At 38.3% G+C, this 22,022-nt stretch overlaps 1 protein-coding gene across 1 annotated transcript in view; it reads right to left on the bottom strand.

The window, feature by feature from the left end:
* The window catches only part of Ctnna3 (catenin alpha 3), a 1,637,506-nt gene that overhangs the window by 629,574 nt on the left and 985,910 nt on the right, over window positions 1–22,022 (bottom strand). The window contains exon 9 of the mRNA XM_055598913.1: window positions 3,674–3,766. Within this exon, the coding sequence (XP_055454888.1) occupies window positions 3,674–3,766 (93 nt within the window). The remainder of the gene's footprint in view (window positions 1–3,673; window positions 3,767–22,022) is intronic.

The raw sequence follows: 22,022 nt of genomic DNA, 5'->3' as shown, positions 1-22,022 counted from the left end.
GGGATAGAATGAGGGAGGGGGCTGGGATACAAAGTGAATAAACTCTAATTAATATAAAAATGAAAATTTAATTAAAAAGTACAACAAGATTTTAAAAAACTGGGATACAGAGCTAAACAGAATTGTCAACAGAGGAATCTCAAATGATGGAGAAACACTTAAAGAAGTGCTCAAGGTCCTTAGTCATCAGATAAATGCAAATCAAAACATTCTTAGATTCCATCTTATACCTGTCAGAATGGCTAAGATCAAAGACTCAAGTAACAACGCATGCTGGATGTGGAGAAAGGGGAATACTCTCCCATTGCTGCTGAGTGTGGAAACTTCTGCATCCACTTTGGAAAATCAATCTGGCACTTTCTCAACAACAACAACAAAAACTGGGAAGAGTCAATACCTCAAGATCCTGCTATACCACTCCTGGGCATAGACGTGAAAGATGCTCCATCATACAACAAGGACATTTTCTCAACCATGTTCATAGCATCTTTAGTCATAATAGCCAGAAACTGGAAACAACCTAGATGTCCCCCAACCAAAGAATGGATAAAGAAACTGTGGTACATTTACACAATGCAATACTACTCAGCTAAAAACAAGGAATTTATGAAATTTGCAGGCTAATGGAAAAGATCATCCTGAGTGAGGTAACACAGACACAGAAAGAGACACATGGTATGTACTCACTTATAAGTAGATTTTAGTCATATAGTATAGGATAGACATACTACAATTCACAGACCCCCAAGAAGATAAGTAACAAGGAGGACCCAAGGGAGGATGAATAAATCTCACCTGAAAAGTAAAATAGAATAGACAGAGGTAATGGTTGCAGAGTGGCAACAAGGTAGAAGAGAAAGCACATAGATAAATAAGGGTGGTGATTAGAGCTGGAAAACATTGGGATGGGAGGGCAGAAGGCTTTCAGAGAAGAGAGAAATGCTGGGCAGGAGCATCTCTGCAACAAGAAGCAGACCTAAATGAGGGGAGTCAGCTAAGATTCCTAGTAGCAGGAGCCATGGAGACTGAAGAGGACACTTGTTATCTGGACAAGATTCCTAGTGGACAGAGGAGGCCACCAACCCACCCACAAAAATCTCAATCCAAAACTTACAATACCTACAAGACCTGCAGAGACAAATATAGAACAGAGCACAGATTGAGGGAATGTTCCACCAATGCCAGGCCCAACCCTGAGAACCAAGAAGGGAGCCGACCCCTATCACTATTAACGATACTCTGATATGTTTGCAGAAAGGAGCCCACCAGAGTTGTCCTCTTAGAGTCTCTGCCCAGCAAGGGCTCGAGACGCATGCTGAGACTCACAGCCAAACATTGGGTGAAACATAGGGAGTCTGTTGGAAAAGAAGTAGGGAAGGATAAATAGACCTAGAGGTTGCAAAAGCTCCACAAAAAGACCGTCAGAGCCAATCAACCAGGACCCAGTGGCCCTGTGTAGTCTGAAGCACCAATCGAGAACAATGCATGTTCTGGACCTAGGTCTTCTACATATAAGTAGCTGATGGACATGTTAGGCCTCATGTGGGCCCACTAGTTGGGGAAGTGGGGGCTGTCTCTGACATAGACTATGTTGCCTGCTTTTTGATCACTTACCCCTGATAAGACTGCCCTACCAGGCCACAGGAAAGGGAGATGTACTCAGTCCTCATGTGAATAGATGAGCGGGAGTGTCTGGGTAGGGGAGAATCCCTTATTCTGAGGAAGAGGGGAGGGGGAATGCCAGAGGGAAGGTGGAGGGGAGGTTGGAATTGGGATGAGAGGAAGGAAGGGCCAATGACCAAGATGTAAATTGAATTAATTAATTAAAATTATTTTAAGAGCCAGCAGTTTTGAGGACTGCTTAAGTACCCATGTCTTCTGGACACTACAGAGCTAGCCAGGCAGCTGTGGCGCTTCACGAGATTAATTCAGTTGCTATGAATAGGGTAGGGTTCACCAGGTTTCATCCTTAACTGAGGAAATCTGGCCAGTGATAGCTACCTAGGAAGGAAAAGTCAGCTTTTCTTTTTTTTTTTTTATATATCAGTGATGGTCCAGGGTGGGATGCTCATAGTCCAGAGGATAACGTTATGCCTGTCCACACATGCGTACCAATAACAAGACTGAAGAAGACAGAAAGGGGAAGAGAAAAAAAAGAGGAGGGAAGAATAATGAAGTTGGGAACAGGCTATAGGAGTCCAGGAGAAGTTGGAGTGGAAATTGATTAGGGGGTGGTTATGTTTCTTAACAGATTTCCATTCATGTAAGAAAACACCTAAAAATGTTAATTTCAAGATTTCCCTCTCTTAAAAAAATGAGCAAAGGATATAAACAAGTAACAAAATTAGAATTCCAAATGTTCAGAAGTGGGGGGGGGGTGCATTCTTCCCAGTAATCAGAAACTAGACAGTTAGATCTGATAACTCTATTTATACTGAAAGGGGATGCCAAAAAGTAATTGTTGGCCACACATAGGCGTGAGAACCCATGCGGGCAGCTGATGCTCATTCCACAGGTTCAACCACTTTAGAGACCCTGCTGCGGTATCGTGTTCCTCACAAGCTTCCATACAAAACCGATTATGAGTTGAACGATCACCCCTGCAGGCTGGCTAGCCAGGTCATTTTTTTGTTAATTGACGTTAATTCCAAAGAAACAGATACCCTGACTATTCCCTCAATAGCATTAATAGTAAGATCGTCAGTACGGCAAATCAAGCATTTAATGTGTTCTCCTTACACCATTTGTGATCTTTCTAGAAGCAATATGCACATAATTTTCTGGTTTTTAAAGTGTGCTTAATATTTAATATTCTCCTAATATATATTCTGAATCTTAACTTCAAGGAAACCAGCTATCTAAAGTAATTACCTAAAATTGTATTGTTTATCAGATACTAAGAAACTGATGAACAGTTAACAAAATCTTGTTTGGTTGCCTAATTGGGATAGTATGGTTTTGATATTGCTCCCAGTCTTTCTCGGTAGCCCAGGCCTGGTGGCCTCACACTTCAGATCCTCAGGCATGGGAGTGTTGAAATTACAGGTCACTGCCACGGCCATGAACTACCCTCTAAAATTGTAAAGCAACAACTCTTACCAAAATAAACACATTTCAAGGTTTATAATAGCAAAACCCTACACAGAGGTTTTCTGTGCCTTTTATTAAAGGTTTTTCAGCATCTTGTTTTGCTGATAGAAAGAACTTCTGGTTTAAAATAAGCATGTCTATAATATTTAATTTTTCAATATCAAATTTTCTCATCTGTAAAATAAATGCCTTTCACCAAATAATATCCTTTCATCTTGTAATATTTTAGGATTTATAGTATAGAGCTTTTTTTTCTTTAGAAATCTTACAAACTAAGCCTGCTTTTCCTTGTTTCTTAAGTAGAAGTGAAAGAGATTTAGCAGCATGAGTCAGGTCTTAAGGTTAATTATCAGGATTGAATGTGCCCATTTTCAATGGTGCTTAGACACCTTCAGAGAGCTGAAAGATGTTTAACTCAAATCTCACATAACCATCTCAGAAAGCTACAGGAACAACTTCGTTGGTAATGAATTGGCCACGATCTGAGAATAATTTGCTACTTATTTAAAACAAATATTCTTATATATCTATATAGTTATGAACATAACTGTATAGGAGCAAGGCATTGATTTAGTTACTCTACCTGTGGACACAGGGTTTCCAAGTGACTGGCTGCAATTCTGACGACTTTAATTCCATCTTCATTTCTTGACATGGAACAAGCAAGGTTTGCCACCTTAAATACAATTCAAGACAATGAAAATTAGTTCAGATCACTGAGGCAATATAGAAATATTGCATGTACACATTTACCAAAAACATCAATGTCAAGCAACATTTTTATAAATATCACTGATATCTACATCCTAAGATTATTCAGAGAAACTATTAAAACATATAATGAAAAAGAGCCTCAGGGAAGCAACAGAAAAAGAAAATGCTGGTGAGTGAATCAGTAAGACTAACATAGTCTTTTGGAATCAACATCTAACCCATAATAAAACATTCTTATGAGACCGTGTAAAGTTTATCTATGGAACGCATGCTAATAGGTTCTTGGAATCTCCTTTGATTGTGGTTTATTTTAAGATTGTAATTGTTTTATTATTTCCCAGAGGTCTATTATGCACACTTAAGTTGCATTAGGCATAGCTGTATCTTATTCATGTTTTATTCAACATCAACTATGCTGGGTTCCCCAGGCTGGACAAACACAAGATAATTAAATACTATTTCCTGTACTTGCTTTTCTACTGTAACTTAATGAATACTATCTGACATTCTGGCAGCCAACTCAATTCAAGTATTAGTGACACCTAAGTCTATTTCGTACCACTGGCTTTGAAAATTATACTCTTTTCCACTGAAATGGGTGTTCTTTTAAGTAATTATCATAATAGCCATTACCTAAGCCTGGTATTTACACATTTCTTTATCTCATGATATAGCTTTGAGAAAGGGTTTCTCTTCCTTTGAACCCCAGCTTATCTATTTTTTTTTTTTTGCTAGCACTATGGTAATTTGTAAAGGAAAACAATTATTTTTTTTTTCTGTTGTAAAATTTTAGTGGTGGGAGGAAGGGTGGCACATTCATGCCAGAGAGCAGTACCATGATGTTACTTGTGAAAGTCAGAGGACAACTTATGGATGTCAACCTTCTCCTTGCCCCATGTGACTGTGGGGACAGGTCTCCAGTCTTCAGGTTTGGTGACAGACGCCTTTATTCTCTATGCCACCTCACCAGACAATGGTGAATTTTTCAGATCTACACAAAATATTTCATTGTCTCTATCAATGTGCTCCTCCTCCCCCCCCCAAAAAAAAAAAGTTAGTTTCTTAAAGATCTGCAAATTGTACATTGGGTAATGTACACTTTGTAGTTCTTGTTGCTAAAATCCAAATTCAATTCACTCTTAGGGGTAATAGGAAAAACAAATAAAGACCAATCTTTGGGTTACTATTTTAAGACTATGAATAGAAACTTGAATGGATATAAGTCCTTGCTTTTCCGGCATCTTAATATGTGAATGTTGAAACAACTCCTGCTTTGCTCTTACATATGACAAAATAACAGACATACAGTATTTAGCCATGAAGAGTCATTGTTCGGTTTATTAATGTACATGAAAATGGCTCACTTGGAAAGGCCTTTTGTTGGCTCGAAGGTCACGATACCTCAACTTTCATATCTGACACGTAATTAGTGCATTTGTGAATTATTTGAAAAGGGCAATGGTTTCTGTTGCCCTAACCCCTGCCCCCCAAACCTCATTCACTGATAGTGAACTTTCTCCCAATTTGAACACTGATTAAAGTTAAAAATATGTACATTTTGTAGAATTTTCTAGTTGAATTAGAAAGACACTAATTAATCTGAAGCTTCAATTTACAGAAAAATTGATCTTATGCAGACATTTTCTTCCTTTCTATAATTTATTTGGCACTGGGGACCAAAGGCAGGGTCCTACAATTGTTAGTCAAGCTCCCCATCAGTGAGCCCTTCTTCCTATCTCTAGCTCCTTCTTACATTTTAAAACAAAACTTGATAGCACAGTATGTCAAACTCTACAGTCACAAAATCTGATGGCTATCAAAGATGCTGCCTTCCATCAGCATCTCCAGCACCTTCACTCTTTGTGTCTGATTGGGCACACTCTATCTTCTGTAGGGTTACTTTCACCCTTGCCAGCATCCACTTTTCCTATTTTTTTCCCTTTTGGTACCTCCATGCCCTTGTTTACAGGTGCTTTTTAAAGTGTTGGTTCTGGCTTTAGGGGAACAATTTTACCTCCTTCACTGTGGATCTCTCTCCTTTAGCACCCCATTAACCTTTACCACATGGAATTTGTGGGGTGGAACATAGGAATACTATACAGGGATGCAACAGAATATGGCTTGGTCATTCCAGGGGTCTTTTCTTCTCTTCCTCCTCCTCTTCCTCCTGCTCCATCTCCTCTGTGTCCTTCTTTCCATATTGCTTTTTTTTTTTTTTTAATGAATCCTCTTTCCCTTCTTGCTCTTTTTGAAAATAGATGCTCTTGTCTGGACATTTGCTGACCCTTATGCTATTACAAAAACAATTATATGGATGTATAACAAGGATCATTATGCTTAAGCAATTTACGTTTATATTAGTAAATTTATGTTTATATCACAAGACTGTTCAGTGAACATACAAAACAATTGGAAGTTGGGTTTATGTTCAGCGTCTCTAGTGATATAATGGTAATGAGGTCATTTTTATCTTTGTTTTTGAACTGAAAATTGATAGTTGCTAGATAGAAAGACAGACAGATAGATGATAGACAGATAACAGACAGGTAGATAGACAAATAGATGTATATTATACATACGTGTGTGTACCTGTGTGTACGTGTGTGTGTGTGTGTGTGTGTGTGTGTAAACACCTCATCAAAACTGTCCTATATCAACTCAATTTACTAGGTAATCAAAAAATATTTTAAAAACTATTAGGTTTTGACATGAGTTTGTCAAACATAGTTAATTTATGCTAATATTCTATGACAAAAGGTTAGGTGGTAAAACTGAAATCTTTTTACAATTTGAATTTGAATGACTCAGGAAAGTTTTCCAAAATCACATCAATGTGTGAATGAAAGCTACATTTTTTTTCTAATAATAATTAGTTCCATGTGCCTGTTCAGGAAAACAAGCAGAATGTAATTGTGACTCTCTGCTTGTCAAAGAAAACAGCATGCACATAAAATATCTTCTGAAAGTCATCTGTGGTATTTTGACATCTGACAACCTTGTTTATCTAACTTTGACTATGTTTCACAAATTGAAGTAAAGCTTCATTATGTAACACACCCCCATGAAAATTTTTATTTCACTAAGAAAAACTAGGGATTAAAGAGATTTCTGATCGTAGTAAAGATATTAAGTCCCATGCTTCTTTTTGTGTTACCTACAAAATATGTGGCAGTGCCTAACTAGCTGAGGTGCGTGGGCAATTAAATGGGACACTGTGTGAAGAGGTTCTCCTACCCAGTGCTCTGACCATGTATGAATTTCTATTATTTATTTATGTGTCTATCATTTTTTCTCTCTCAGCTAATGGGAGATATAAAATGACTTTCAAGTTCTCAGCAGTGATATAAACTTAGGCCCTCGGTGCTCCAAGAAACTTAACAAAATGTCTAACTCAAGAATGGTACAAAAAAATAAGCTGTTGGAGTAGATGGACCTCTCTTAATAACAGGGTAGAATGGGGTGTGAGCCCTACACAGGGCAGAAGGACACACGAAGGCATGGTGACAGGAAGGAGAAAGTCACCACTGAGCCTACGGAGCAGCTGGCCAACTCACTTTAGTTACCGCCATGGCGACCTCTTATCATGCCACTGTTTTTACAGGGAAGATGAGTAAGGAGATGTAGCACATGCAGACTAACGGATGGGGACACAAACGGGTATGTCTGTGTGTTATCTATGGCCAGGCGCTTCAGCACTGAAACAACAGGGCTGACTTTCCCTGGGTGTTTTGGGGCAGCCTTTACCAAGTCTAAGTCAGGTCTACGTTATCTAAAATAAATTGACAAATAAATAAAACATACTAGGTAACATCATGTATCCGTTAAAGAGAAAACCCTTCATACCAAAAAGAGATTGATTGTATCATTAAAATAACTACCAAAATTCTACACAATAATTAAAAAAAACCACATCTTTACGCAGGAAATGTTGGCACGTCACTGAGAGCTGACTAAAGCTTTCTGTCAACATCCCTTTCTAGGGGTGCTCCACTTCTCGGCAGCTCCTATGACATCATATATGTAGATCACATCTGAAGCCCTGTAAGCCCTAACCTAACTCTGCCCTGTGATTGAGAAAAACCCTTTTGTTCCACATCACACAATCACTGATGCCAAAGCCTAAACAGTCAAATCCTGGTCTGAATAATGCTACTGATATTAATTCTTGTCTCCCCAGCTCCTGGCTCAAGTTCTATTGACCACCTGTTATGCTCTTATCATGTTCAGTACCAGCTCGATATTGTATCTGTCCTTCTATTTGGCAGGAAATGTGGCATCCTGCACTTCTCAAACACTGTCTGTCATGAGAAATTCCTGGTGTGAAACCTTGTCAAAGCCAGCACCTCTGCTGCTTATGCCCCTTTCTCTGCAAGAAGGTCAGTAAGTTGACCATTGAAAACCAAAGGACTGACTCCTCCATGCCAAGAAATAGGGATAGCTATAAAAAGATATTTAGAATATATAAACTTCCTCTGTGACTGTTAAATAAGTCTACTGTTCTACAGATTTTATGTTTGATAGTCATGATTCTGTAACATGACAGAAAAAGTCTTTGTTTAACATGTTGAATGGCAGAGCATACCACAACTTAAGATTCTGATATCGTTTCATCTGAAATCTCACTATATCCATCCCCTCAGCCCTCTTAGACAACTGCAATGGAGGTGCCACTAGCAAAAGCCTATCACTTGAGGAGCTGTGTACAGCAATTTTAATCCAGCAACATGGCTACTCTGGCAAGAAATCATATCCTAAGCCCGAGTGACCAGCCTGGCATACAGGCGTGTCCTCAGTATACTTTTAATCCCTCTGGCTGGAATACAGACAAACTTTTAGTATATACTTCTAATTCCAAACACTGGTGTCTAATTGAGGGGCAGACAAAAGTTATAAATCAGGGAAAGATTGGACAAAATGAGTCAGAGATCGGAAACGTCCAACTCTCACAAAAATAGACAGGACACAAGGAGAGCAACAGAACAAGAAAATTTGAACACAGGGAACTTCCCAGAGACTCATACTCCAACCAAGGACTATTCATAGAGATAACCTAGAACCCCTGCACAGATGTAGCCCATGGCAGTTCAGTGTCCAAGTGGGTTACATAGTAATGGAAAGAGGGACTGCCTCTGACACAATCTGATTGGCCTGCTCTTTGATCACCTCCCCCTGAGGGGGGAAGAGCCTTACCAGGCTACAGAAGAAGACAATGCAGCTATTCCTGATGTGATCTGATAGACTAAGATCAGAAGGAAGGAGAGGAGGACCTCCCCTATCAGTGGACTTGGGGAGGGGCATGCATACAGAAAGGGGAGGAAGGGCGGGATCGAGAGAGGAGGAGGGGCTTATGGGGGGATACAAAATTAATAAAGTGTAATTAATAATAATAATAATAATAATAATAAATGAAAAAATAGACAGGACAGAGAGGCCCCTTAAAAGCAGTGCAGGGAGAGACTGAGCTGTGTTTGGTGCAGTTCCGCTGAAGGCAGTTCAGTCCAGTTCCTGCGGTCAGTGAGGTTCAGTTAGTGCAGTTCAGAGGCAGTTCTTTCCCAGCAGAGCCATTCAGTCAGAAGCCAAGTGAAGCCAAACTGAATCATAGAACTTTGAGAGGAGTTCGAACCAGAACAGCTGAGTTGAACCAGCCAGCAAGAGTTCAGGAAGAACTAAAAAGGGTGATTTTATTTAGCTGTAAATCTCAGAGGCTGAAAACATACTAGGCCTAGGTTAGCAGATAGAAGCTGGAAGCCAAAGCCGTCAGGGTCTAGGATTGCAGAAGAGCAGTACAGTGGCTAGAAGTTTCCAGGTCTAGGCACAGGGATAGTTAGAACAGAGAGAGAAACATTCTGTGCTCGACCCAAGCCATGCATTCTTAAAGCTTGGGAATGTCTCTCATTTCATCCACTCATCTGAAGAAATAAAAGCAGTTATTTACAGAGCTGAATGTCATCCACCATTCATTCAGTCACCAAAAAGTTCCTCTACATGTATTTGTCTGCTATATTCATTTTAACAGCATGAACTACATTATGATATTTGTTGAGTCCCTCACTACGGCACACTCCTTGTATATAATCCCCATAGCTAATTATAACAGCTCATCACATCTCTGTAGAACTTAGCCCTCACTGTGGAAGAAAGGTCATTGTTTCATTTTCATGCAAATCTTTCCATGGCAGATGGTCATTTAACTCTTGTGTAAACACTCCTGGGTACAGAAAATTTAGTGTTGATCAGGGCAGTCTATTCCCCAGGCAGTACAGCCCAAAATTATGAAGTTATAGCATTCTGTTTATTGGGGAATGGAATCTTCTCTCAGTGAATGCCAAATATTATAAATAATACAAAGTTAGATTAGTAGAAAAAGTGTAGCAGCAATCCTCAACTTGTGGGATAAGGAAAATGAAAATAATAGAATGACCAGAAAATAACTTTAAATTGCTTAGTTTCTTTCTGTCAAGGTGTCTTGATCATTAATTAAGAGATCTAATTTTATTTTTATTTTTTATTTACTTATTTATTATAAGTTATTCACTTTGTATCTCGGTTGTGGCTCCCTCCCTACCTCCTCCCTGCCCCACCATCCCTCCCTCTTTCACCCCTATCCCTCTCCTCTAGTCCACAGATAGGGAAAGTACTCCACCCCACTATCTGACCCTAGCCTATCAGGTCTCATCAGGTCTGCCTGGATCCTCTTCCTTTGTGGGCTGGCTAGGTCACCCCACCAGGGGGAAGTGATCAAAGAGAAGGCAACTGAGTTCATGTTGGTTCCCTTGTAAGGGGAACAGGGGCAGTCTCTGATATGAATAAAGCTGCTATGAACAGGTTGAGTAAATGTCCTTTTTGTGTTGTTGAGCAGCTTTCAGATATATGCCCAGGAGTGGTATAGCTGGGTCTTGAGGTAGCACTATTCCTAATTTTTCTGAGAAAGTGCCAGATATATTTCCAAAGCAGTTGTACAAGTTTACATTCTTACCAGCAAAGAAGGAGGTTTCCCCTTTCTCCTCATACTTGTGAGCATGTGTTGTAACTTGAGTTTTTGGTATTAGAGTTTTAAAATAAACTTCCATATGATTCTGATGTACTAGTTCCCCAACAAAATACACTCCACATACATACACGAAGAGACAAAGACAGAGAGAGAAAGAAAGGGGTAAGTGATAAAGGGAGGGAGGAGGAAAGGGAGAGGGGGCGAGGGAAAGAGACATAAATGCATAGGCAAACCAGTTACATAGACAAATGATGAGAACGGTATAAAAATATACACACATGGTACCTGGGTTGATTTTCATTTGTTTGGACATATACTCTTCCTGAAGATTATTATAATGGGCTGAAAGTCTACAAGAGTATGATCAGTGTAAGAAATTTCCAGCTACTATGCTTCTTTAGGGTGACAACAATTTGGGGCACTTTTGAAGAGAGGTCATCCCTTCCTCTAAGCCAGTGGTGTTGTCTGGTTGTGACTCTCAAGTTAGCCTCCTACCCATCCTCCTCTCCTAGGATGAACATATCCATCTCTTCTTACTTGAGCAGTTCTGGTCTCTGCCTATTCTGAACTTTTCATTTTGACTTTACTTTTGGGAACCACCTGTGCCTTCCATGAGTTTCCTGGTTTCTTACTCAAGGAAGCCAAAATAATTTTGTAAAGTGCTGACATAGAAAACCAGTATATTAACAGTTTACTAACTTCCTGTTTTTTAAAGTGATGAATCTCCGTGTGTCTAGGGAAGGGAGCTTCTGACCATATTTCTGACCTAGGTCTTAGATGGGCTGGCTGTCCTGGCCTCAGATACAAACTAAAAAGCATATGTGTCAGTTCTTGCAAATATGAACAAATGTGTTTGTAATAGTTTTCTTCAGTGACCCCCAGTGCTTAATAGAACATTTTATACATTAAGTACAAAGAAGCATTGAGTTCTTCAAGAAACTATTTGTCATTTTTCTCACCTTTTTTCACCCAGAAAAGCTGTTCATTCTGTTTGAAAATCATTCCTCACATCTTATTTGAAAACCACGTCAATACTCTTAAGACCTAAAGTATAGCACTCAGACCTCCATAGTTAGAACCCATAATTCTACTTTCTGTGCACATATCACATTATTTCTAACCTCATTTAGCTATGTATAAGATAGAGAGAAGGTAAAGAAAATAAGCTTAGTCTTTAATCTTACATCAAGCATATTACCCTAAAAATAGTGTTATTTGGCTCGTATAAATTGGGGTTTGAACCATTATATTTATAAATGTCTGCATCATATATATTTCTATTCTCTAGCATTATGGATAAGACTTAATTTATTCATTGGAAGCTGTGGTTTCTTCTATTCTGTAGCTTCATCTATTATTGTGGCAACTTCTTGATTATAAAAAGTCCTAATTATTCACACTGTGAACATTAAAAGCAAGAACAGTTTCTTCAAACCGTGGAGGAAGAACCCGAGGAAACAAAGGCTATGGGGTACTAAAGCGAATTGTCTTACGCTGACATCAGCCCAACTAGGTATATTTTTATCAAAATTTATCCCTTGGAATGAGGAGGCAGAAATGGGTTTTCTTCTTATTTTAAGAGAAATGAAATTTCACAAAAGCTTGCAGTGAGGCAAAGATGAAGGCTCTCAGAGCACACGAAAACATTAGTATCGAAAATTCAAAATCCCTGGCTTAATCACTAACAGGAAGAATGCCGAAAGATTTTTGCCTTTTGGTTGTTATTTTTTGTTGTTGTTGTTGATGGGAGTCAATGAAAGTTAGATTGAATAGTGAGAACTTGGGTTGCCATATTACGTTCTGTAAGTATACATAACTAACACACAGGTGTATCGGTCAGATATTAATTAAGAGTTCGCTAATTTATCAATGATAATTGAATGTGATTAAAGAAGGACAACTGTTCTCAGAAGAATTTTAAATACACCAATATTTGTTTTATAATGAGAAGAGAATATTTTTGAGGCACCACGTATAGAATAGGTAAGCTGCAGTGTATGTCCATGCTGTGACATCACGAACCGCAGGAGAGATGGTTGCAAGGAATGTTATTGTGTATCATGCTTAGAGATAATGTAAGCAGCCTTTAAAGTACACATCATTTCAGCCACATAGAGAGCCATGTTATTACTTCTTAGGGTGTGTGGCGGAAATGATGGCACCAGAGGCAAAAGAGTAAGGCAGTTCCAGGACCTTGTGACTCAAATTATACAATGATAGGACACCTGAAACATACACACACACACACACACACACACACACATACACACGCACACACACACACACCCCTATCCAATTTTACCGTTTGTGAGCAACTATACTTTCCGAATATATGGGTGTATATATCATTCCTCCATTTTCTCAAATATATTAAAATATATATAGACAGAATACATTGCAGCCAATATTCAATATTTATAAATGCAGATTTGATTTCCCCAATATAATTTCCTCATTCCTGTACCATAGCTTTCCTATAAACTTATGTGTAACAAATGTACATATGGCTACAGTACAGCATGAAAAAAATAGAACAAGAAAGACTAAATATAAAGGAATGAGGAAGGATTGAGCTCATAATAAACATGAGATATAAAGCTAATTGTTTTTCTAGTTCTAAATCAGTCACTGATTTTTGTTTGCTTTTGATGATGGACCAGTGCATAAAATATATTCAATACTGAAAGTGTAAAATTTAATGACAAGTTCTTTTTTTTTAAATCACAGGTCATTCACTTGTAGCCCAGCCATAGCTCCCTCCCTTTATCCCTCCCAATCCCACCCTCCCTCCCTCATCTCTCTCCTCCCTGCCCTCTTCCAAGTCCACTGATAGGGGAGGTCCTCCTCCCCTTCCATCTGACCCTTGTCTATCAGGGATCTTCAGGACTGGCTGCAATGTCCTTATCTGTGGCCTAGCAGGGCTGCTCCTCCCTCAGAGGGGGGGGGGGGGAGAGATCAAAGAGCCAGTCACTGAGTTCATGTCAGAAATAATGCTTGCCCTCCATATGAGGGCACCCACTTGGATACTGAGCTACCATGGGCTACATCCGAGCAGGGGTTTTAGGTTATATCCATGCATGGTGGATACAGAAATTGTGGTACTTTTACACAGTGGAATACTACTCAGCAATTATAAACAAGGAAAGCATGAATTTTGCAGGCAAATGGTGGGATCTAGAAAAGATCATCCTGAGTGAAGTATCCCAGGAGCAGAAAGACACACACGCTATAGACTCACTTATAAGTGGATACTAGACCTATAAGATAGGATAAACATACTAAAATCCGTACACCTAAAGAAGATAAACAAGAAAGAGTACCAGGGGTAAGATGATCAGTCCTTACCTAGAAAGACATAGGGGATCGACATTGGAAGTAGGAGAAAACAAGTAACAGGACAGGAGCCTAGCACAGAAGGCCTCTGAAAGACTCTACCTAGCAGTGTATCAAAGCAGATGCTGAGACTAATAACCAAACCTTTGGCAGAGTGCAGGGAATCATATGATGAAAGAAGGTGCAGTTAGTAAGACCTGGAGAGGACAGGAGCTCCACAAGGACCAAGTGTATCAGGGCACAGGGGTCCTCTGTGAGATTGTTTCTCCAGCAAAGGACCATGCATGGATATAACCTGATGACAAGTTCTGCAGCTTCTTTTCTCAATGCTCGTCCCTGTTATATAGAAGTTCATTTCATTCAGTTGTAAAATCTGAATAATTTTGGCGTGTGACGTTTTTGGTTATGTGTAGGTATTCAAACATTTTTGAGATTTATTTATTTTTATGCGTATGAAGGTTTTGCCTGCACGTATATGTTCACCTTGTGTGTGCAGTAACTAAAGAGGCCAAAAGAGAGTGTGAGATTCCTTGGAACTGGAAATACAGGCTGTTGTCAACTACTATGTGGCTGCTGGGAATTAGACCTGGGACCTCTGGAAGACTAGTCAGTATATTTTGCACCTGAGCTATCTATCTCTCTAGCACCACATAAGTTGTATTTAGGTTTGGGGTATATTTTATGATAAAGGTTATAAAATTAGAGAAGAAGACCTAGTAGAGTCCAGACCAATATTCATTATGTGTAGTTTTTAGTTTAGCTGAGTAGGCACGACACTGGTATGTCCTTCCTTCACAGGACATCTGTGACTGGTTTGTTTATTTATTTTTTGATTATTTTTTGTTGTTATTTTGTCTTCTTTTGTTTTGTTTCTAGCTGATGATGGTCTCTTCCTTCTCCACCGTTGTCTGTGAATCACTTAGATCTGGTAATCACTATCCATCAGAGATTTGGTCAAAAGTGTTAGCTTCAAAGTTTACTTTGTTTTTACTGGTATTATATTCCATCTCATACCTAAAGTCTCTACCTACTCAAGGTAGGACTTCCCTTTGCAGCATAATTGTTTGTAAAGACAAATTCACTGGGTGTGGTGTGTGTGTGTGTGTGTGTGTGTGTGTTTAGATAGGGTCTCACTATTTTTCTCTGGCTGGCATGGAAATGGCTATGAAGATTATGCCGACCTTGAACATATCTGGCAATGTGTTTATTTGATGAGTAGCAAGAGCTCCTGCTTTCTATGTTTGCTCACTGTTTTCCTCCAATGTCTGCTACCTGACCTTTGGTATCCAGACAATAAATAGCTTTAAAAAAAAAGAGTACATAAATGGATACATGAAACAGTTATGTTAACAACTATGCCATCTTCTCAGATGAAGAAAAAAGTGAGAAAGAAAAATGTGCCTGAATGAAGATAAGATGACAGATGAACATTTCCTTTGAACATCCCTGAAATGTTCTACAAAGCTGAGACAGCTGGCATTCAAGGAAGACCTACAGGCCTTTCTTCTTGTCTGGCCTTCATACTGAACAAGACTTGTGGCATGGCTTCTTTCAAGTTTTACTTTAACTTAAGCCGTCAGATTGAGAACTAATGAACAGCTCCCAATCCAGCTCTTTATTTATTTTTGGTGGAGTAAAATCACTCTTGAAAGGACGCAATCTGGCTGCCTAATGCTAGTGAATGTGGCAGATGCTTGAGGTGCAATGACTCCTGTCCACAACCCAGGAACATTCAGTATCCTTTCAGAATACAGTGCATCCTTTGCTGCTAAGAAAACCAAGCTGAGGTGGCCATAGCCAAATCTGAGAATGCAGAAGGAGACCTGTGATCTACCATTATTACAGGCCTCAAGTGACTTCTGGCTAAAGAGTTCAGCCCTTCAATTCTTCTGCTGTTTTAGTAGTTATGCTAGCCTTGGCACTAATTAAAAAAATTATGAGTTATATATAATATTTAATCTATAGTCTTTTGATATCAATGTAATTTGCAAACTTCAGGTAATCATTTTATCAAGTAATAAATATTGATTATATAACTATGAAGCAGGCTGGGAACTGCAAGTGAAATTTAAAACATCAGTAACAGTAGAAAGATTTTTTTATATTGTATTATTTATTTATTTATTTATTTAGTTATTTAATGCCTGGTGAAGGGCACATATGTCTCGAAGCATGCCTGTGGTCAACAGAGGAAAACTTGTGAGAGTTATTTTTTTCCCCCTTCTACAAGCAAATTCAAAGGAATGAATTCAAGTCCTCAGGCTTAGTGCCTTTCCCTACTAAGTAATCGTGCTGACATGAGAAGTGAATCTTGGTAAGTCCAGTCTGTTGAAATAGATGTGGAAAAGCCTCGGTCTCTAAAGCTAAAGGCTAGGAAACTCAGTGAGAAGCTAGAGGCAAAGAAATATCTAAGAGATGATGCTGCCAAGGACCTCAGGGAGATAATCTATCACCAAGTGTCTTAGCGTTACTTCTGATAAGACAAAACGTGAAGCTTATTTTGCTTACACATTGCTACATAACACCAAGGGAAGTCAGTACAGGAACACAAGTAAGACAGGAACCGGAAAGCAGAAGTTACTGTGGAGGCCATGGAGGAGTGCTGCTTACTGGCTTGCTCCCCATGGCTTGTACAGCCCAGCACTTGACCACCACAATGGGCTGGCCCCTCCCTCTCACATCAGTTGTTACTTGTAGAGGCAATTTCTCAATTGAGATCCCAGTCTCCTAGATGACTATAGTTTGTGCCAAGTTGATATTAAACTAGCCGGCACATGAAGAAGCTTCAAATTCTCTTGAACGTGGCTTTTTAAGATGACTGAAAAATTGTAAGGATGTTGAATTATATAATCCTCTAACAACCTGCTAATGTAACCATCTACTTCTCGACCTTTGGTTAGAAAATAAAATGAATCTACTCTTCATGAACAAGATGAAGAGTGGATCTACTCTTCATGAACAAGATGAAGAGTGGATCTACTCTTCATGAACAAGATGAAGAATGGATCTACTCTTCATCAACAAGATGAAGAATGGATCTACTCTTCATCAACAAGATGAAGAATGGATCTACTCTTCATCAACAAGATGAAGAGTAGATCTATTCTTCATCAACAAGATGAGGAATCGTTTGATAATATTTCTAGGCCACCTCTCATTCCAACTATTTCTCCTTCCTTCACATGCAATTGATAACAAAGTTAGATAGACACTAGGCAGGGACAAGGATCTATGTAACATTTTTATGTCAATTTGTACAATAAGTTATGAATAAAATATTAGACAATATTTTTGTCTATTATGAATTTGAGAAAGACAATTTACCCCATGATTAGGAAACAAAACAATAAAACTTTCCTAGAGTTTAAGTTTTAGAAAGGCATTTGGCAAATGTAAGGCCTACAGTTTCTAAAGCTATACTGAACTGAACAAATTTACAGTAAGTATGATGGTCAGTAATCAAGTTTAAGCCAAACCTATAAGAATACACCTGTTTCCCAGATATGGGATTATATGGAATAAGATATGGAATAAGAGGTTATGAATTCAAAGACATTACATGCCATTTAGGAGAACCTAATCTAACATACACAAGCACCTGTTGCACGCACACAATCATACTCACACACACACTCAAACACACAAAGACACACTCATACACACACAAACATTCACCCTCTCATACACACACACTCATACACTCTCTCACACATAAACACAGTTACAGCAAATATTAGTCTTGTCAGCCCTTGTATTTGAGAGATTGCTTAATGGCTAAGAACACATACTGAGGACACAAGTTCAAGGGATGCAACCTTGGTTGCATGACCCAAGTCCTGGGAGAGCTCAAAGCTGCCTGTGACCCCAACTCTGAGGTTTCTGAAGTCTCTGTACTCCCCAGGCAGTCACCACTCCAGTGCACACGGGCCCTCTTCCCCATATGTGTGTATAACTAAAAAAATAAAGTTTCAACATTCTAAACCTTAAGATAATTGTTCCGTTATTACTGAAGTTTACTTACATTTCAGATTTAATCAATTAAAATGAGCCTAAAAGTATAGGGTAGTTATAAGTATATTAAAGAAAAAAGAAAGAAATAGTTATTTTTAGTATCAGGGATCCAAAGGTTCTCCCTAAAGTATGGAAGATTATCTGAAAGTATATTCTTACTACTAATGGTTTAGAAGCATTGAATTACACAAGAGGAACATGGGGAAAATAAATATTTTATATCTGGTAGAATCAAAAGTAAAGCTTTAGTAAAATTTGCTTTTATACTGGCGACCAGTACTGTAAATGTCATGGTAATACAAATCTATTAAGGAACCAAAATATTATGGATATGTGTGTCTATGTTCACATCCTTTTAATTTAACTTAACTATAGAAAATAAGGGTTGAATGACAGTGAGAAATATCAAATTTGCTACAAACTCCAACTTGCAGCAAATTCATTTATTAAGCTAAAATGTCTATATTGAACTCAGGCTAATTTTAATACATATATGTCTATGTGTAATATGTTTAATATATGTGTGTTTAATCCATATGTATGTATATATGGAAATTAACACAAAAGGTGAGCAAAGAAGATAACAAAAAGTTTAGTACTGAAGGAAAACACACGTTGCCAGCAATTAAACTGCAGAAATTTGTTATTTTTTCAAAGCAGTGGGAGAAATATCGATAATGGTTCAATTGATGAGCTCTTTCAAGGAGAGTTTAATGCATGTAAGAAAACTAGACTGCCACAGATTCTAAGAAATTTTTAATGCTGATGTGAAAAATGATGGAGGAAAGTACAAAAGAACAATGTTTTACATATGTCTAAAATTTTCCACAGGTATAACAGGTTCAGAAATCAATCAGTAAACCAGAAAATAAAAATATCGTAAATATTTTATAACATCACATACATCCTATGGATGTATGGTAATAATTTTAATCAATTATTGATTTAAGCAATAAATACAAGTAAAACAAAAAAATTACATATCTTACTTATTAGATGAGCAATAGTTTAAGGATTTTTTTTTCTGAGATTCCCAGTAATGAGGAAACAATTGGAAAATAAATGCCCATTTTTTTAGAAGGAAATTCAGCTCATCCATGGGAATTTACCATACAAAGAGAAGCAACGGTGCGGCACAGTCTATTTCATCTTTTGGAAATACTTGCTCAGCTCATGCGGAAAACATAACCATGGGAAAATCTTATTTGTCGACGTAAAGAGTAATCTCAACATTTGTTTGTAATTAACTGGATATTTCTGCAAAAATAGAATAAAATGTTCTGCTCCTATAAAGAATTAAAACTTCAAATACATTTTTCGTTTATCTATTTGTATATGTTTAAGCGGCACAGTGGGATGCCTTCATTTGTGTTTACAAGGAGGGAGATAAATTACAAGTATGTTGCCTACTGACACACCTTACACATTTTTAATTTCTTATGATGATTACATTCAAATTCCTGTTTTCTTAGATACATAATATATTGTTGATAATTATTTTGCTCTTCACAGAACACAAGGACTCACTCCTACCATGAAATGACACTGCATATAATTTTTCTTTTGTATTTTTGACAGAGTCTTGCTGTGTGGTCCTGGCTTGCCTAAAGCTCACTATATAACCCAGGCTGGCCTTTTGCCCATGATCCTGTTACTTCTGATTGCTAAGTCCTAGCCTATAGGCATACATAATTATGCCTGCTTTACATATATTTTAATCACAATAATTCTAGCTTCCTTTTTTAAAGTTTTTAAATGTTGAAAATTCAAATTTATTTACTTACTTACTGGCTTTTCTTTCTTTTTAACTTGGCAGCCTCAGGCACGTGGTTCTGACTTTAGAGTCAAGAATGCTAAAAGGGGTTCTACTGGGCATTTCACAGAAGCTAATGAGGACAGGTGTATGTCAGAGGTGTAACTGTAGGGAAGTCCAGAGAGGCCACTGTGTGAACCCCTGAAGCCTAGATTATGTTGGAGACTCCAAGATGTTGGGGGTGCCAGGGTCATGTGACATCTGCCAAGAAAAGCTACAGACCAGGTGTGGAACCAGGCCAAGAGAGAAGTGTGTTGTAGCCAATGAACCAGAAAGAAGTTGGAGATTCAAAGTATTTACACAACAGACATGGAGATGCAAAATTTGGAGTTGTGCCCTGCTGGTCTTCGGTCTTTGGTCCAGTATTTCCTCACTATGTTCACTTTTCGAGTGGTAATGCAGTGTTATCTATTGGAAGTATGTGATCTGCATTTTGGTTTTTCTTTTACAGGGGATTACAGTTAAAGATCTCCATGAGTCTCAGAAGAGACTTTGAAGCTTGGACTTTTTTAAAGGTGTTCAGATTGTGATAGACTATGGAGACTTTTGAAGTTGGGCTGAATGCATCTTTGCATTGTAATATGGCTGCCAGTTCTTAGGGCCAGGGAGTGATACATGATGTTTTGAATGCCCCCAAAGGCTCACATATTTGAATGTTTAGTCATTGGAGAGTGGCACTATGTGAAAAGATTAGATTGGTTAGGAGGTGTGATCCTTTTGGAGGAAGTGCATCACTGGGGAGGAGAGGAGGGTGAGATTGCCAAATTCCATGCCATTCCCAGTGTGTCTTTCTCTGCCTACAGATCAGGATGCAGAATTCTCAGTTAACCCTCTGGCAGTATGTCTGCTTGCATGCTGCCATGTTCCTGCCATCGTGATTATGGAATAACCTCTGAAACTGTAAGAAAGTTCCCAATTACTTTCTTTTGCCTTGGTCATGTGTCTCTTCATAACAATAGACCATTGACCAAGACAGTTACTCTGAAAAAACTGTGGGAAGCATAGGTTCAACCATAGTTCACATAGAGGTGTGAAACATAACGCTGCTTAAGAGACTCATCATTCCAAATACATCTGTTTCTTTTCTTTTGGAAGAATGTCTGACTGTGAATGCACATATCCCACGGTAATGTGGATGTAAATTTCAGTGGAAAAATCAGCTTCACTGTTCTTCAGTATCTCTCTCTAAATTAAGCTATTATTCACCTTAGAATCACCACTCTAAAGACAAACGTATGTGCTCCTTGCCAAGCAAATTTAATATAATAAAACCCATCTGATGGCCAAAGAGATAAAAAAAAATCTAAGACATAAATTAAAGACAAGATCAAATGATCTTCCCAAATTAGCAACGTAGTTTGTTGTCCGCTAAGGTGAAGCAGACAAATCTTGTAAAAATTTATTAATAGGGTCAGCATGTAAAGTGACGATGTCAAAATGCAATAATTAGCCTTCATTATCATCGAAATTGAAGTCAAATTTTACATTTTTATGATAGTGACTGGTGTTTCATGTGATGTACACAGAAAAAACTGATTTTAATAGAGAGAGAGCGGATGTAATAAAGATTACTTATTTCAATGACCTTAATTCTGAGTCAACATGTTGCATACATGTCCTGCTCAGATACACGTGTAGAAATAGAAGGTGTCACATATTACACCTAATTGAACTGGATGCATGTAAACTTGCTGGTTATGGTTGAGACAGCCAAGACCTCAGACTCTCATAAATCAATAAATCCATGGCCAGCCACGTGCAGTCTTTACTTTCATGAAAGAGCAGATCTCTTTGGAAAAAAAGATGAGTTGACAGTTGATTGAAAGCTTTTAACAGGGAGGCTATTCCAGCAATTATCTATGCAACTTTTTTCCCCTTTGGGTGAATTTATTTATACCTTTCAGAGAAATGGGAATACTAGATTTATAATACCAGACAAAGACCCTCTACCTAGGAATAAATACCAATATATGGAAGACACACTGAAAAGGGAGTTATGTGGGAGTAAGTGTATGCACGCAAATGTGTGTGTGTGTGTGTGTGTGTGTGTGTGTGTGTGTGTGTGTGTGT

The sequence above is a fragment of the Psammomys obesus genome, unplaced genomic scaffold (genome assembly GCF_907164565.1).
Source record: "Psammomys obesus unplaced genomic scaffold, mPsaObe1.curated_primary_1811, whole genome shotgun sequence".
Classification (NCBI taxonomy): Eukaryota; Metazoa; Chordata; class Mammalia; order Rodentia; family Muridae; genus Psammomys; species Psammomys obesus.
This window is presented reverse-complemented; position numbering and strand designations above follow the sequence as displayed.